This window comes from Mirounga leonina, unplaced genomic scaffold (genome assembly GCF_011800145.1).
Source record: "Mirounga leonina isolate KUSES-001 unplaced genomic scaffold, KU_Mleo_1.0 Mir_173, whole genome shotgun sequence".
NCBI lineage: Eukaryota > Metazoa > Chordata > Mammalia > Carnivora > Phocidae > Mirounga > Mirounga leonina.
This window is the reverse complement of record NW_023270447.1, coordinates 60,775,613-60,794,025: the sequence shown is the minus strand read 5'-3', so window position 1 is coordinate 60,794,025 and position 18,413 is coordinate 60,775,613. Positions and strand designations below refer to the sequence as shown.

Sequence of the window (18,413 nt, the reverse complement as noted above, 5' to 3'; positions counted from 1 at the left end):
CCGGAGGGAAGAAGCGAAAGGTGGGAGCGCGTAGCTGGGGGTCGCCTGGAGAAACAGGCAGCCGTGAGGAGCGAAGGAGAGGGGAGAAGCAGGAGCCGCGGGCAAGAGGGGGTGAGGAGGGTGCTGGAGGGGCGGGGGGAGCGGAGGAGGGCTCCGGGGCGGGGTAGGGGCGGGGCCGGGCGGAGGGGCGGGGCGTGTCTCCAGCCTCACCAGCTGCGCTGGATGTTCTGCAGAGCTTTGTGGGGTACCATGTCGACCGTGGTGGCTCAGTCGCTGCATGTTTTTGGTCTTCGATCCCACGTGGCCAACAATATCTTCTTCTTCGATGAACAGATCATTATATTTCCTTCGGGAAATCACTGTGTGAAATACAATGTGGATCAGAAGTGGCAAAAATTCATTCCAGGTAAAAAGCCTTTCCATCCTGACACATAAATGAACCGTAGGTGCCAGATATAACCCCATAATCCCAGCAAGGTTACTGAAAGGAAAGTTTTTTTTTTTAAGATTTTATTTATTTGACAGAGAGAGAGACAGCCGGGGAGGGAACACAAGCAGGAGGAGTGGGCGAGGGAGAAGCAAGTTTCCCTCAGAGCAGGGAGCACGATGTGGGGCTTGATCCCAAGACCTGGGATCACGACCTGAGCCGAAGCCCGACGCCCAACGATTGAGCCACCCAGGCGCCCCTGAAAGGAAAGTTTTTTGGCCAAATTAAATATACGTGTTCCATCATATGAATCGAATGTCTCAAATATGTTTATCCATTGTAGTGTGGATGGACATTTGGGAAACAATAGTTTTTTTGCTATTACAAAGCATGCCACTATAAAGTTTCTTGCATTTGTGTATGCTCATCCACCTGTGCAGATTCTGCAGGGCACACAGCCAGGACTAAAATTACTGGGTAATATGGTAGTACCAATTTACACTTCCACCAGGATGCATGAGAGTTGCCGTCCCTTCCCAACCTCTCCAATCTTTGGCATTGTCCAACTTCCTAATTCTTTGCTAAGCTAGTGGTTGAGAAAGAGTATCTTGTTGTAGTTTTAGTGTGCATTTCTCTACTACTAATGAGGATGAATAGCTTTTCACATGTTTATGGGCTATTCCTATTTAGTCTTGTGTGAATGTCCTGTTCAAGTCTTTTACCCAATTTTTTTTCTTTCTTTCTTTGGTAATTTTCTTATTGATTTATGGGCACACTTTCTATATTCTCTGTAGAATTCCTCCCACTTTGCGGCTTGTGTTTTCTCCTTCTTTATAGTATCTTGATGAACAGAAATCCTTAGTCTTAATGAAGTAAAATTTATCAGCATTTTTCTTTTTGTGTCTTATTAAAGAACTCTTCCTACCTATTTCCTATTAATATATTCTCCTATATTGTCTCTTTTATACTTTATACTTTTGCCTTTCACCTTTTAGGCTCTGAGTTAGGAAGGTGCTTAGTGTGTTAGGGGAATAGCAAGGAGGCCAATGTGGCCAGACTGGAGTCAGTGGAGGAGTAGGGAGGGGGAGGCAAGATGGAGAAGTACCAGGGCTTTGTAGGTCAAAGACTCTTACTCTGATGAAGTAAGAAGCCATGGGGGCCTTCTGAGCAGAGTAACAGGATCTAACTTATGTTTCAGCAGGCTCTGTGGCTACTGTATAGAGATCAGATTTAAGGAGGGGCAAGGGAGGAAGCAGGAGACCAGGTGAGAGAAGACGCTGGCTTGGAGTGGAGTGGTGGCAGGCAGTAGGGATAGTGATAGAAAAGACTGAAGAAGGAGCAGGTTTTATGGAGAGTATGGGGAGGTTAGTTCTTGACATGGTAAGATTGGGATGCCCACTAGTGAGGCAATGGAGATCTTAAGTGAGCAGTTTGATTTTGGGTCTGGATACAAGGAAGAGAAGTCCAGGCTGGTGATAGAAATTTGAAGGTCATCCACACAGAGATGAAATATAAAGTCACTCAAATATCAGAGATTCTCTTAAGGAGTGAATGTATTTATAAAACAGTAGAACCCTAAAGAGTGCATTCTAGGACACTCCTACCTTTAGTGCTGGGGAACTGAGGAAGAGCCAGCAAAAGAGTCTTCGAAGGAGTAACCAAACAGATGGGAGGAGATCCATGCAAGAGGTGAAAATATTTCAAGGAGGAGTCCGTCATCAACTGGGTTAAAACAGTGTGAAAGCATTTTACAAGCTCTACAATCAGCCAACATATATTAAGCACCCATTTGGTGTCAGCACTGGCGATTGGATGGATGGATGGATGGATGGATGGATGGATGGATGGATGGATGGGTGACAGAAGGATGGATGGGCGGATGGATGAGCAAGAAAGCCATGGCCCCTGCCCTCTAGGAGCTCTCACTATTGTGGAGACATGTATGTATTCAAAGGAGCAGGACTTGAAGATGAGCAGGACATATGCTCTGCCAGGTACGGCCCTGGCGCGAAAGCACAAAAGGAAGGAGGGAGAAGTTTTCCTTTGCCTCCTCCAGGCAGTCTCATCTGTACTTACAGTTTCAGCTTCCCACTGTGACTCTTATCTCAAATCTGCCTTTACAGTCCCAACCAGTCCCTGAGCTTTAGAATCACATACAGCTAACACAGGGCCAGTGGCGCAATGGATAACGCGTCTGATTACGGATCAGAAGATTCTAGAATCACATACAGCTGTCGGCTAGACCTCTTTTCCTAAATATCCCGCAGTGTGTAGCTCCCACACCGACTATCCAGAACTGAATTTGTCCTTTCCTTTTTGCTCCCTCTCTTCCCTTAAGGCCCTCCTTTGCCAGATTGTCAAATACATGATAAAGCTATGATTACAAAAATAATGTAGTGCTGGTTTAAATATCCCAGAAACCCAGGTATATATATTTGTATATGTAAATGAATTTGATATATCATAAAGGTGGCATTGGGAATCTGTGCTGGGACAACTAGTGAGGTATTTGAGAAATGGGAATCACTTTAAATCCTCACTTCATGCCTTTTACCATCCCAAATCCAAGATGAAGTAAAGACTTTAGGGTTAAAAAAAAAAAAAAAGAAATCAGAAAAAAAAAAAAAACTAGAACCAAATAAACATAAATAAAAATAAAATCCTTGGATGGGCTGTTTTCAGCAAAAAACAGTGGACGTCATCTTCACCATGACCCCTAACTCCCCCCACCTATCTGTGTTCCTTCCCAGCTGTCACCCCTACTCCCCGTCACCAGATGTCAGTCATTGGCTCATTTCTCCCCTTCCCCCAGCCTCACCCAGGCAACTGGTTGGACTTAGCCTTTCTCTCATCTCCCATCCCAGCCTTGTCACTACCCTCCTATTTTTGAAATAATCTGCCCCCTGGTTTCCCTTCCTCCAGGACTATCTCCTGCACAGTTGCCAGAGGGATCTTTCTACGACACACATCTGACACTTCCAAAAATCTCTGTGGCATTTCATTTGCCTCCGTGGTAAAGTCCAAGCTCCGAGTGACCTAAAACCTGGGTTCTTTGCTGAGGCACAGTGACTTCCTGCAGCCCTTCCAGAGAGGTCCTGCTGCTGGCCAGACTTGCTACAGCTCCTTGTGAAGCACAGCACAGGGCACATGCGTCAGGGCTAGCGCATCTCCCCTGCCTCACTCACCCTCCCTGCCCTGGGCTTGAATCCGGGCCAGCTTATCCACACAGCACAGAAGGCACAGAGCCTTGGGCTGGTTCAGACACCCAAGAAAATGAACATAATAATAATAAATCCAGTCTGCATTACATTCTTCTTTATACCAATCCAGGCATAAAATATAATTTTTACCATTTTATTTTTTAAACCATTTTATTCATTTTTACCATTAATGGAAGAAGGGGTCCGTGAAAGTCATAACACGGGCCTGATTTCATCTCCCAAATAAAGTATTTGCCACTTGAATCTTGGCCTCAGCCTCTGCTTTCTAGACCACAACTTCTATTCTTGTGCCTGTTACCTCATGGTTGCAAGATGCCTGCGCTAGCTCCAGATATCACTGACATATTCCAGGAAAATTAGGGGTAGAATGCATCCATGTCTTGTTTCTGAGAAAGCATGAGCTTTACCATAAAGCCAGTCTAGCAGATTTCTGTGGCTGTCTCATGGCCAGAACATCACATAGATGACCAAACCGTGAAAGAGCCTGGGGACTCCAGCCTCAAAAGTAGAGGACTATCGAGTGCTGGTGGCTCCGAGCATAAAGGCCTACCCTATTCCACCCCTCCAGACCCACGTTTGGGTTCCCCTGGCTCGCATGCGATTCTCCAGCCATACCCCACTGTTTGTAGTTCTCCACCATGCTGTTCCCTTTCTCACATCCACACCTTTGCTCTTCCTGCCACCTGCTGCCACCTGGTCCTCCTGGCACTCTTCCCTGACTTCTCCTCCTACCTCAGCCTCAGTGAGGTACCCATCCTTGTCATTTTCCTAATACCCCAGACATAGTGGTACCAAGGGACTGCAGGGATTGACAATTACCATTTCTGTGCCTCTCTCCCATGTGTCAAACCTGCCACCACTGTGCCTGGTTCATGTTGAGTCATGGTGAAAGCACGATGGCCCTCATTATCCCCCTTTTCCTCTGTTCGCAGGCTCAGACAAGAGTCAGGGCATGCTGGCCTTGTCCATCAGTCCCAATCGGCGATACCTCGCTATCTCCGAGACTGTGCAAGAAAAACCCGTCATCACCATTTATGAACTGTCATCCATCCCTTGCCGGAAGCGCAAAATCCTTAATAATTTTGACTTTCCCGTTCAGAGATTTATTAGCATGGCTTTTTCTCCAGACTCCAAATACCTGTTGACTCAGACATCACCTCCAGAATCAAACCTTGTCTATTGGCTGTGGGAAAAACAGAAAATCATGGCTATTATTAGAACCGACTCTCAGAACAATGCTGTCTACCAGGTACCTCCCCGCATAACAAGTATTGTGCAAGTTACAAAAAATAGTAAGAGCTTGATGGAATGCTTTCTATGTGCCAGGAACAATGCTGATTTCATTTGCATTTTTAAATTTAGTCTCTCAACAACCACATGTGGTCTGCATAATTATTATCCTACTTTTATAGATGAGAGAACTGAGGCTTCTAGAGTTTAAGCCTCTCACCTAAGATCACATAGGTAGTGGGTGGCAGGGGCTGGATTCACTGTCTGCTGTGCCTGTCTTTCCTGTAGCCCAGAACTGCTTTCCCAGGTCGGCCCCCGAGATGGATTGAGAACTCACTTTGTCTTACGTCTGGCCTCTTCCTAGCAGCTTTGCTGGGCAGTGGAAAGATTTTAAGAATGTAATGTGAAGTGGTAGATCTTGAGGAACATGTCCATGAAATTGTAGTTACGTGGGGAGTGGAACTTGCCATCATGGTTTGAGGGCAAAACAAAGAGGACCCTTGGGAAGGCTGATTGACTGCTTAGGCAGTGGGTCCCAAAGAGGTTTTATCTTGGTGCAGTCACCCCAGGCTAGGATCTGGTACTCAGCTTTACAAGTTCAAGAACTCAGATCAGCTCATGTTCAGAGATATAGCCAGTCAGTGTCTCAGGAATGGACTCCATTTTTCTCACAAGATGCTGGTGGTTAACCCAGCATGTGACAACCAGAATGCTCCTGTCATTTACCTGGTGCAGTTCCTCCCTAACGATAGAGAACTCGGGAGGTGAAATTAGTTCTCAGAGGTTACTTGGTGACTACAGGATCAGACCAAAGACAGAGAGAGCCAGAAGATTATTTCATCTAGGTCTTGGTGAGGTCAGGTCCAGCATCCCTATTCAGAGTAGAGTACATCCTCCCCAGTAAACATTTATTAGATGCCCACTATGAACCCAGCATTGGGAATACAGAGATGAAGAAACTGTGGCCGGTCAGCTGCTCACCATCTAGTAGGGGTGTAGGTTGACTACTATTACTATATATCCCATTTGGTAGGAGACTGCATAGCTGTCGCTGACATGGTCCCTTTCCTCTTGGACAGGGCATGCAAACCAACCAGATCCCCCTTTTCCAGCTGAGCCTTTGTTCCATTTTGTCAAGACTTGCTTATCTTCTTTTTGGCCTTGGTAAAATGATTTCTGTAGGTTTCTTCGTTTAAGATGCATGGGCCCTACAAACATAATGAATCTGTGCTCTTATCAAATATGGTATCAAAATTTATCATGACTTCATGATGTTTAAAGGATACTCTGAGCTACCTGAGATAAATATTCATTCGTAAAATGAGAAGTAATTCCATCAAGATTAGTTTTATCCTTTCACATTTTACAGGTGAGCTTCAATCCTCAGGATAACACTCAGGTTTGTGTCACTGGAAATGGGATGTTTAAGCTCCTCCGTTTTGCTGAGGGAACCCTGAAGCAAACCAATTTTCAGAGGGGAGAACCCCAAAACTACCTAGCCCACACCTGGGTGTCTGATGACAAGATCATCGTTGGCACTGATACAGGCAGGCTCTTCCTCTTCGAATCCGGAGATCAACGCTGGGAGACAAGTATAATGGTCAAGGAGCCCACCAGTGAGACCAAGAACCTGGGCAAGATCCAGGAATCAGAGAGGTAATGGCACCCCTCTGGGTTGGTGCTCTTGTGAAAATATGCTCGTCATCCTAATAGCCTTATGCCAAAAATAGCCTTCTTTTAAAGTCACTCAGAACCCCCCCACCTTAAAATCGACTCTTTTCATCTTCCCTCTGCCTTTCTCATGTTTGTCTATATTCACGCACAAATTTGACAGTTATGACCACAGCCTAGATACAATTCTTTTTATTTTTTATACCTACTCTCATTTTATAAGCATTTCGACTAGTTTTCAAAACCACAGATTTTCAAACAGACATTTTCTAGTGGCTGCCTAATTTTCTGATTCAATTCAATAACTGGCCACCAAGCCCTTGCAGTGTGCAAGGCACCTTGCTAGGTGCTGGGGACATGGGTCCTCAAGGACCTCACAATTTGGAAGGAGCCAGCAGACCCACAAAGAAGTGCAGGGAAGTTGTTGGTAAATCTGACAAAAGCATATGGGGTAAAGTGGGGTCTCGGTCAAGTTTACCTCTACTACAGCCAATAATAATCATATCTCAAACATATTAGAATGTACCATTGTATGTACTAGACACTGTGTTAAGCACTTTATATGTATTCTCATTTGAGTCTTACCCTATATAGTGCAAATTATTATCATGCCCATTTTATAGACAGGACAATGAGGCTCAAACAGGTTAAGCGACTCACCCAAGATCATAACACTGTCTGCCTGGCTCTGGAGCCTGAGCCCTCCAACACATGGCATATGATAGATTCTTCTTCCTGGGTAACTTTCAGTCCACCATTTTTCACCATTCCCCACACACATGGGACCTCTCCTTTTTCCGTCATGATTTTATTAAGAGCTTCCTAATAAGTCCCTCTGTCCTCCAGTTTGCCATGTTCCTAATCCTGCAGTGGGTCTGGTGCTCTAAGAATAAAGCCCAGACTCCTGAACTTGGCCCACATGTCCCTGCTGCTCTGACCCATCTTTACATCTGGGGCATTAGCTCCTGCCTCTGTCCCCCCCACACATGTCTTGTGCACTCTTGCTTCTAGGCTCAGTCCAGTGTAGTTTCCCCTACACCACTCCTCGGGACATATTCACAGACTGACATAATCCTGTTCATTTGGCAGATCAGCTGGGAGTTCTCAGCCTCTGCTCATCTCAGATGTGTGTACCACTTCTGTAATTGTCCTCAGAAAACCCTTGTTCCCTGCTGACTGGCTGCTCCCATCCCAGCCATCAGCTCTCTAACAGTCCTTAGCACTTGTCCTCTAGACTCTAAGCTCCTGAGGGCAAGAACTATGTCAGTCTTACTGAGTTTCACAGAGTTGTTAACACAGTATAATTCCCATACATATTTGTTATGTGGAAGGAAGGAGGGAAAGAAGAACAGGAGGGAGGGAAGGAGGAAAGAGAGAGGGAGGGGGGAAGGGAGGAAGAAAATGGAACCCTGTATTCAAATCTCAGCCCTCCTATTTACTAATTGTGTATCTTGGAAAACTCTCTGAGCCACTTTTTCCTAAACGAAAGGAGGATAATAATGCACGCAACAACCCCAGTAATAATAGTGACCACACAGGGTGGTGAGGCTACCAAATAAATGTGTAACCTTCCAGTCTTTCTTTGGAGTTTGTGTAGCCGTCTGAGGCCAAAGGGTGGCATTTTGGCTATGGGGCTCACAATGGGTGATTTCTCCCACCCCCAAAGACAGCCCTTCCTTCTCATCCCTAGCTGAACTCACCTCGTGGGGACTGTCTCTGTAAACTTTACATGCTATTTTCTTTTTCTAGCCTGATCGAATTTCCAACCATCAGTTCCCCGGTCCCTTCCTATGAACAGGTCATGTTGGCCAGTAGCCACAGCCAGCTGGCCATGCCCCAGGTGTTCGCCCTTGCAGCCTATTCAAAGGGATTCGCCTGTTCTGCTGGGCCAGGCAGAGTTTTACTGTTTGAGAAGATGGAAGAGAAGGATTTTTACCGAGAGAGCAGGGAAATCCGGGTAAGGAGGGGAGGAAGAAGCAGAACTGGGGTTCTCCTGGCGCGTGTTCTCCATCAGCAGAGCACTGACAGGGAGTTTGCTGGGAGGAAAGGGCTGTAGGGTTGAGTGGAGATGGAGACTTGAGCCATTTGTCCCTGTGGGGAGTTTTCAGGATAGGGTGGACAGAGTGGGGCTTAAAATTGGGAGGATCTGGATTTGAATTCTGGAAGAGAACTTTGGCAAGTTATATTTTTTCTTTGAAGCTTAGTGTTCCAACAAAAATCATATTATGATATATACTGATACTTAACGTCTGGCACATAGGAAGCATTCGGTAAATGTTTGTGGAATAAGTGATACAGACCGCTATAGAGAGAGAACATCTGTGCTTGGGGAGGATCCAGGAAGGCTCTGGGTGTTTGTGGTCATCTCTGGGGAGGGTCCTAGAGGAAGGGTAACAATTGATGGGAGGGAACAGGTTAGGAATTGCAGGTGGAAGGAACAGGTGAGGCAGAGGCACCATGGACAGGGAGCAGGTGGTGTGTCTGGGAGATCTTCTGCTCCCCGGTGGAGAGGAACTGAAATCACTTGAAAGGCAAAGATGGGAGCTGAGCCTGGTGAAAGATCTCAAATGCCAGCCTGAGGAGTGTGCGTGAAATTCAGCAGACAGCCTGCTTTTGAGCGCAATCTGCCAATGGTGTATAGTTGGGGGGGATTTGGAGGCACTAGGTGTGGGGTGGCTACAAACGCACAGACTGAGCCAGACTTGACTCTGATGTTATCGGTGAAGTGACTCGAGACGAGTTGCTGAATCCAGCAAAACCTTGTTTCTTCCTGAGAAAGTAGCCCATCCCTGGTGGTTATCAAAAGGATGAGCCATCACCTGTGTAAATCATGTGTGCAGTGCTTGGTGCTCAACAAATGATAGCAATCACTATCGCCGTGCTTCGGAATCAGTTAAGAGGCTTTGTTACTTGAGCCAAGCAGTACTGAGGTCTAGTCACGGCAATGAATAGCAGGGAAAGTGGGAAGGAAAAGAGCCTTTGTGGAGGTTAAGCCTGCAGAACTTTCCCTGAGTAGACGTGGACAGCCAGAGATAAGGAGCTCCCAGAAATGATGCCTTGGCTTGGAGACTGGATGCCTGGGAAAAGATGCCAGTGGTAGGAAAATGGGAGTAGGAGCAAAGTGAGTGGGAACCATGGGGAATTATTAGGAGTTTACATTGCCTACTTCCAAAGCAATTCATTCTTGTTTGATTATTCACTTCACGAATATATGTTGAAGGTTTGCCATGTGCCAGGTTCTATGCTAGGGGCTGGGGTGCAGTAGGGAGAGCAAGCACACTAAGAGCCGGTCCAGAGAACACAGTCAACAGGCAACCAAACGAACATGAACTGATTGTCACATGCGGATCAACACTGTGAAGAAAATAAAGCCAGGAAAAGGACAGGGAGTGAGAAGGTTTCTGTTCTAGAGAGAGTAGCTTGGGGAGGCCTCGCTAAGGAAGCTGACATTTTACCAGGCCCCGGAATAAAGTGAGTCAGTTGGCAATGTGGGTTAGACTTGGGGAGTTAGATCAATATGTACACACAGACACACACACACACATAGACATACACACACACACAAACACACACAGCACAGAGTGCTTAGCTTGTGTCTGGTACAGAGCCAATGCTTTGTTTACTATTTTAAGGATTTATCATTGTGATTACTTTCACTACTGCTGCTTTCATTGAAACCCTCATATTAGGCAAAATCACTGACATAAAATATAGAGACGGAGAAGAAGAGGACTGAGGACAAAACTTAGCGTTTCCCAATTTAGAGCCTGAGACAGAATGAGAACCCCGCAGAGGACACTGAGAAGTAGTGGCCATTCACTCACTCATTGAACAGATGGCTGTGGCATACCCACCATGGCCCAGGCTCCGTGCCTGATGCCTGAGATAGATGCACCAGTCATGGCCGCTTCCCCCAAGGACCTCCCTGTCTCTAGAGGAGAGCAGCAAGGCAGCACCTACTCTTTCGTTGAGCACTGCTAGGCACTAGGTACAATGCTGGGCACTGGGACGCAGACAAGGTCCTCAGTCTGTGGGTTCCCATTCTGCTTTACACAGTGTGATAAATGCGGCAGCAGAGGACAGCTCCCTGGTGAGCACAGTGAGGTGAGACTAGGGCCCACCCAGCCCAAGGCAGGCAGGGCAGGATATTTCTCCCTCCCAGAGCCCTCACTGTGCTGGCAGAGCCGGGGGCATTGACTATGGGAAGAAGGAATAGGGGGTGTACAGGAGGACAGAACTCCAGGCAGGGGGAGGGAAACATGAGAGCCTGGTGTCCTGGCCCCCAGGGAGGCAGGTGCTGCCATCACTGCAACAGGATCTAGAAAAGTCAAGAAGATGAGGACGGAGCAGGAGTCTCTGGCTCTGGCAAGAAGGAAATTTCTAATATTGATGAGGACATTTCAATAAGTGATGCAGTGGGAGGAATTAAGAACTGAGTGTGTGGTAAGGATGTGGAGATGGTATATGCAGGCCAGCCTTTCAAGAAGTTTGATTGTTAGCAGACAAAAAGCAATGGCAGGGGGAAAGGAAATCTGAGATTATAATGTCTACTTGGGAACTCCAGGCCCTTTCAGGGATTGCTGGCTGGGCTGCTGTATGACCCCTTTTCTTTTCTCTGCCCTACATGGAAGAGGGGCTGTCACCTTCCCCTCTGCTGCCCCGAAGTACACATTGGTGTGCTTGACCACATGCACTGGGCTTCTGACAGATGGGCAAGAATGGGATTTAAACTAACCCTTGTTTTCAGAGGGGATCTCAAACTGAGATGTAGAGTGTGATCATTTTTATACATGCTACTGTCTCTTAAGTCAGCCACTCATCACGTTAGGGTGAATACAAAACCCACAGAAACAGAAGTGACTCAAACCCTCCCTTCTCCGCATCTGAGGAGGATCCTTGGAAGCATGCTGGTCCGGGAGTCTGTAAACTAAGAGTATCTGAGAGAACTCTGAAAGTCTAAGGACACACTTATTGATGATGTGGGAACATTACTAACAGTTATTTTGCATCTTGGGCAGATTCCTCTGGACCCACAGAGCAATGAGCCAAGTCAGTCTGACAAGCAGGACATCCTCTGCCTGTGCTTCAGTCCCTCAGAGGAAACCCTGGTTGCCAGCACCAGCAAGAACCAACTCTACAGCATCACCATGTCCCTGACAGAGATCAGCAAGGTGAGTCTTCCCCAGTAACACTTCCTTCCAGCCCAAGGACTGGTTACCATGTGGGCAGATTTTTAATCCAAATTTGCTGAGCATGGCTCATTCAGCCTCTTCATAAGAGCAAAAGAAACTCTAATCTTAAGATTTCACTGTAGACACACTCTGCTATCCTCAGTGGGATTGTGATTGCTGCAGGCTCCTTGGAGGACACATTGGAGTTGTCTGTTGCATTTAAATTGTACATCTCCTTTAACCCTGCAGTTGCACTTAAGAGAATTCAATGTACAACTATATCTGCTCATGTACACAAAGACATATGTATATAAAGAAGTTTATTTTTCCTTTTTTGTTTTTAAATAACAAAGAAAGCTAGCATAAATACACTGCAGACATTGCAACAAAAAAGCACTGTCAAAGATGAAAAGAATCACTTTGAACTTCCAAAAGGTTCACTTCATCAAGAAGATATTACAATTTTAAAACTGTATGCACCTGATAGCATGCACTCAAAATATATGAAGCCAAAATTGACAGAACAACAAGGAAAATAGACCATCTACAATCATAGTAGGAGATCTTAACATCTCTTTCTCAGTAATGGTGTTTTTTCTTAAATAATAGGTTTATTGAGTATTTATTGGTATTTATTCACATGCTATACAATTCACATATTTAAAGTATACAATTCAGTGGTCTTCAGTGTATTCAGAGAGTCATGCAACCATGACCACAGTCAATTTTAGAACATTTTCATTGCTTCTGGTTCTTTTTTGTTTGTCCCTGTGGATCTGAATTACCATCTGAAGTCACTTCCTTAGCATACAGATTTGCTCCCACCTACCATCTTTTTGCTGTTACTGGCAAATACATTTCCATGCACCCAACAATGCATAACATACATATTGTTTTATATAGTGGCTTTTGCAGTAAGGTTAAGGAAGAGTGGGGATAAAATATGTGTTTATGTTATCTTTTATAATGACATAATACCTTTACTGGTGTTCTTTGTGTTTTTTGGTGGATTCAAACTACTCTCTGGGGTCACTTGCTTTCAACCTGAAGAATCTCCTTTAGTATTTCATTTAAGGCAAGTCTGCAAGCAATAAACTCTTTTAGTTCGTGTTGGGAATGTTTTTATTTCACCTTCATTTTTAAGAGATAGCTTTGCTGGATATAGAATTCTTGATAGACAGTTTTTTCTTTGAATACTTTGAACATGTTATTCCACTCCCTTTTGGCTTCTATTATTTTTGCTGAGAAATCTGCTGTTATCTTGTTGGAGTTCCCTTGTAACTGATCAATCATTTTGCTCTTGGTGCTTTCAAGGTTTTTTTTTTTTCTTTTGTGTTTGGTTTTTGATATTTTTACTATCATATGTCTGTGGATCTCTTTGTGTTTATCTTTCTTGGAGTTCATTCAGCTTCCTAGATGTGTACATTAATATTTTACAATGAGTTTGGGAAGTTTTCAGCCATTATTTATCCAAATATTTTTCTGCTCCTTTCCTCTGGTACTCCCATTGTACATATGTTGGTGTGTTTAGTGGTGTTCCACATTTACCTGCAGTTCAGTTCATTTTTCTTCATTCTTTTTTCTGTTTTTCAGATTGTGTAATCTTTATTGATCTGTCTTTAACTTCACTAACTCTTTCTTCTGCTAGTTCAGATCTCTTTTGAGTCCCTCTAGTGGATTTTTCAGTCCTGTTATTGTACTTTTTACCTCCAGAATTTCTTGTTTTTGTTTCTGGGGGTTTTTTTTTGTTTTTTGTTTTTTTTTTTTTGAGAGAGAGAGCATATGCACAAGAGGGGGAGGGGCAGAGGGAGAGAATCTTAAGGAGGCTCCATGCCCAATGTGGAGCCTGACGCAGGGCTTGATCTCACAACCCTGAGATCATAACCTGAGCTGAAATCAAGAGTCAAATGCTTAACTGACTTGAGCCACCCAGGCGCCCCATGAATTTCTATTTTTTAAACAATTTTTATCCCTTTTTGATGTTCCCTATTTGATATGACATTGTTATCAGAAGTTTCTTTACTTCTTTAATCATGGTTTTCTTTAGTTCTCTGAACAGATCTATAATGGCCACTGTGAAATCTTCGTACCTTAAATCCAATATCTGGTCACTCTCACAAACAATTTCTGTTGCCTGTGTGCAGAAAAATGCAAATTAAAACAAGTCTGAGATCTTTTTTTTTTCCAGTGACACTTTTCCTTGCTTTAATATTATCTTTTTCTGTTTTTGAAATGAGCTTTCAATTACAAAATAGCAAACTACACTCAAAAATGCCAGCCATTGGCATGCTATGGAAAAGCTCACAAGTAAGGACAGATAACAGCGTCCCATGGGAGGAGGTGGGAAGTGATTGAAGCAGTGGTTACAAATGTTCACAGGAAGCTAAAACTATCCAAAAGGTTGTACCTTAATGTTAGCACAGGTTAGACTCATCACTACCTTGGGGGGTGGCCTCAGTGTGTTTGGGTTCAGATTCTACAGGGCAATGCAGTTTCTTCCAGTTAAGAGTTCTTGGCTTGCACCAATCACAGGGGAGCCAGATGGCACTGGACCAGTCTAGGCTATTAGCTTTTCAAAATGCTGTTGTAGATGTACGGAGAGACTTCAGGAGCTCTACACTTCAGTGACAGTGTGCAACTTGGGTTTCCTGGCTGGATACATAGCTCGGCCAAAATCCAAATGCCATCAGTGAGCTTTAGGGATTGGTACAGCATGTTCTGCCCTTCCACATTCCTCTTGGCAGTAGTATAAACGTTGTTTTGCAATTTGCTGGAAAATGTCAGCATTTAAATGACATTGTTTTCATTGGGAACATCCTTCCATGTTGCAAGGAAGACCTGGTGCTTCATTTTGCCATTTTCTACAGAAAGCACATTGAGTGGGATGAGGCAGCAGAAGTAGCCTCAGGGTGATATACTACACCTCTGGTTCCCTAGACAGCAAAGTGACAAGTGGAAGGGCCAACTTTTTCAGTAGCATATTATAGTAGTCAGAGTCCTTGGGTAACAACTCTAGAAACTTCATTAGCTAAAAGCACCAATGCTGAGTTGGCAGGAGATAGTCAGAGAATTACATGCTCACAGATGCTCTAACCTCCAAGGCATCTTTAGGATTGTAACTAGATAGTCCAAAATGAAAATCTGGCCCCATTCAGTGCACTCATTTGGGGGTGTCAGCAGCTTATTGATGTTCTGGGTTCAGATCGAGCAGGTTGCTGTTTAGGTGAGATTCACTGATTTCAGATAATGCTACTAGAGCATTAGCCACCACCACTGGATCTGAATCTGCTATCAGATCCCACACAAAATCCAGAAATCCCTAATCTTCCACCATCTGGGCATTGATATCATGGAATTTTGCCACACAAAACTGCTGCTGCTGTTTTCCAAACATAGGGATCTTCTTCCTTCAAGCACTTGCAGGGGGCACACAGTGATCTTGTGTAATCTTGTCCACCCAGATGCACCCCATAGTCCTGACTGCCAAGGCCCAAATTAGAGGATAGGGATCTTCACAATCCACATAGCTCTTGACAGCCATGATGGCCACATCTGGCTGACTCTTGGAGTAGTTCATCAAATAGAGGTACATGAGCTTCTTCAATTCCAGACTGTCGGTTTGCATACAGTTCACTACACCTGGAAAGAAAGAGCTGACATCCTTCCCTACAGTCATGGCAACAATCACTTTCTTCACAGCCTTCTTCCTCTTTTCTTTCTTTTCCTTATTGAGTTCAGCCTTCAACTCAAAGATTCTCCTTTTTTATTGATTGTGAAGTGCTTGGAGTCAGTCATGGTTTTGGATCTTTTTAATTTAAATTCAATTAATATATAGTGCATTATTAGTTTCAGAGGTAGAGTTCAGTGATTCATCAGTCTTATATAATACCCAGTGCTCATTACATCATGTGCTCTCCTTAATGTCCATCACCCAGTTACCCCATTCCCCCAACCCCCTCTCCTCCAGCAATCCTCAGTTTTTTTCCTGTGATTAAGAGTCTCTTATGGTTTGTCTCCCTCTCTGATTTCATCTTGTTTTATTTTTCCTTCCATTTCCCTATGATCCTCTGTTTTGTTTCTTAAATTCCACATGTGAGTGAGAGCATATGATAATGGTCTTTCTCTGACTGACTTATTTCGCTTAGAATGGTTTGGGATCTTTAATGTGTGCCAGAGGCAAGGGCAGGGGGTGGCCGCAGCAGCCAGAGAGCATGGCCTGAGTGGTGGGGTAATGGTTTCCTGCATGTCACAACTGAGAGGCTTCTTTATAAGAATTATTTTTATTATTTACCAAAAATTAGGAAGTCCAATCTCACCAGAGATTTCTGAGAATAAGGGAAAATGGGAATCCTTTTTTTTTTTTAAGATTTTATTTATTTATTAGGGAGGGAGAGAGAAACAGCATGAGAAGGGAGAGGGTCAGAGGGAGAAGCAGGCTCCCCGCTGAGCCAGGAGCCCGATGTGGGACTCGATCCCAGGACTCCGGGATCATGACCTGAGCTGAAGGCAGTTGCTTAACCAACTGAGCCACCCAGGCGCCCGAAAATGGGAATCCTAATGTGATGATGACACAGGTGTTCTAGAGAGCAGTCTGATAGTTCCTGGTCAAATAGAGAAGGCATACATCTTGTTACTCAGTGTTCTGCCCCTGGATGCCTACCAGGAACTATATCATGCTGGTCTGCTAAAGAACATGCCCAAAGGCATTCACCTTGATGTTCATAATAAGGAGAGTTGAAGACAACCCAGATGTCTATTCCTAGGAGTGATAGAGAAGTGAAGTGGCGGGATGCATACTACAGAATACCAAACCTAAGTTAGAAGCGATGATTATACATATGACAACATAGATGGTTGAGAGAAAAAAGTAAAACTACAGAATGCAATCTGAAGCACAATGCCATGTATGAAAATATCCAAGGACATAAATGAGACACATTAATTGGTGCCTTTGATAAGGGAGGAACAAGAGTGAAAATTAGAGAACAAAGGAATGAAATGAACACAAAATAAAAATTGACCATACATGAATTGATTATGACAGTCTACAGCTCTGTGCCGGAGATACAAAATAAAGAAAACAAAGATACAAAATCAAGGAAATAGGAGACAAGGTCATCAGATGAGCTTTGGGAATGGGGGAAAGACGAAGAGAGTTTGGAAGGCCTGGAAAGAGAATAAATGGCATGAAATCAGTATCTCTTGTAGATTCAGAAAGTGAACTTACTGAAAAACCTGGTGGAGTTACCGGGTCCATTGGAGGCTTGCAGTCATGAATTCTAAGTGAAACCAGTAAGCCTGCTTCCCTGATTCTCCATCATTGTACAGCTTCTCAGGCAGAGGTGCAGAAAAAAGACAAAAGAAAGAGAACTGCTGCTGTTTTTAAGAGAAGCGAGATTTGGGTGTGTTTAAAAGCTGATAGGAATGTACCAGTAGAGACAGGGAGGTTGAAGATATTGGAGAAAGAAGGGGTAAGACATGGAAAAGATTGGGAATAATTGTGCCTGCCCCCTGACCCCAGCACAGCACCTTTTCCTCCGAGGTAGTAGGGAAGGATGAGCGGATGGAGGTAAGCTGATAAGTGGGAAAGGGCCAGGATTTGAGGGAATCCCCACCCCAGCCTTCATCCTCCTTGTGAATGGACCTAAAATCCGTGCACCTCATTGAATTTCCCAGCCATCATTCCTCATTCGGGTGTCCCAGCGATAATGCCCCCAGTTACAGAACATGTGGAACCCACACAACCATTGTAGCAGAATACATTTTCATTTCAAATCATTCACCCAGCTCTCACTGCTGCCGGTGACAGAGCAACACCATCTCTCTGGAGAGAAATTTGGCATACCTATCAAGGTCTTTAGAATTTAGAAAGACCTTTCCCCCCAGTATTCTACTTGTAGAAATGTATCTGTTGTGTCAGTCCCAGCCTGCTGATAGTGATGCTATTGGCTAGGGATGCCGGAGGCACTTGCCCAGACCCATTCCACTCCTAGCAAACCCGCAGACGTTTCTCCCACCAGGGCCAGTGATGTGGCTGGACCGGACCTTTTGTTTCTTACTATGATACTTCGGCGAAAAACATCAGGGAACTTTGGGGGACATGATTTATTACTCACAGGCTCTGGAGGGTACACAGCGCACGTTAGGGCCACACTGTGAGGTCATGGCGGGGAGCATGGGGCGTTGCCTTTATGAGGCTGTCAGGGTGGATATCTAGGGTTTTGTGGGTTCACTCTTTATTGGCTAATTTAAAGCCTAAGAGTGGGATTGAGAGCACAGGAAGGGAGAAGTGGGAGCAATCAAGCAGTCATTATCTAAATTATCCAGGGCATTCTGAGAAAGGGACCTCCATGGGTGGGGGCAGTCTACTTCCTTACCTGGTGGTTTTGCCAGCAGCTGACAGTATGTTTATTCAAGATGGATGTCTTTTGAAATGGATGCCTACACATTCAAAAGCTTAGTGTTGTACACTCACACTGCAGGATCTAAGGAAGTAATCAGAGAGGTACACAGACGTACATGCAAGGATGTTTAGTCTAGTGTTACTCCTCAATAACAACAAAAAAATGGAGGGGCGCCTGGGTGGCTTGGTCATCGGCGTCTACCTTCGGCTCTGGTCGTGGTCCTAGGATCCTGGGATCGAGCCCCGCATCAGGCTTCCTGCTCGGCGGGAGGCCTGCTTCTCCCTCTCCT

The 18,413-nt window shown here is 44.8% G+C and overlaps 1 protein-coding gene across 1 annotated transcript in view; it reads left to right on the top strand.

Annotated features, from left to right (window-relative positions):
* Nucleotides 1-249: 249 nt before the first annotated feature.
* The window catches only part of CFAP57 (cilia and flagella associated protein 57), a 65,743-nt gene continuing 47,579 nt past the window's right edge, over nt 250-18,413 (top strand). The window contains exons 1-5 of the mRNA XM_035020175.1: nt 250-406; nt 4,581-4,897; nt 6,248-6,534; nt 8,299-8,506; nt 11,568-11,720. Of these exons, the coding sequence (XP_034876066.1) occupies nt 250-406; nt 4,581-4,897; nt 6,248-6,534; nt 8,299-8,506; nt 11,568-11,720 (1,122 nt within the window). The remainder of the gene's footprint in view (nt 407-4,580; nt 4,898-6,247; nt 6,535-8,298; nt 8,507-11,567; nt 11,721-18,413) is intronic.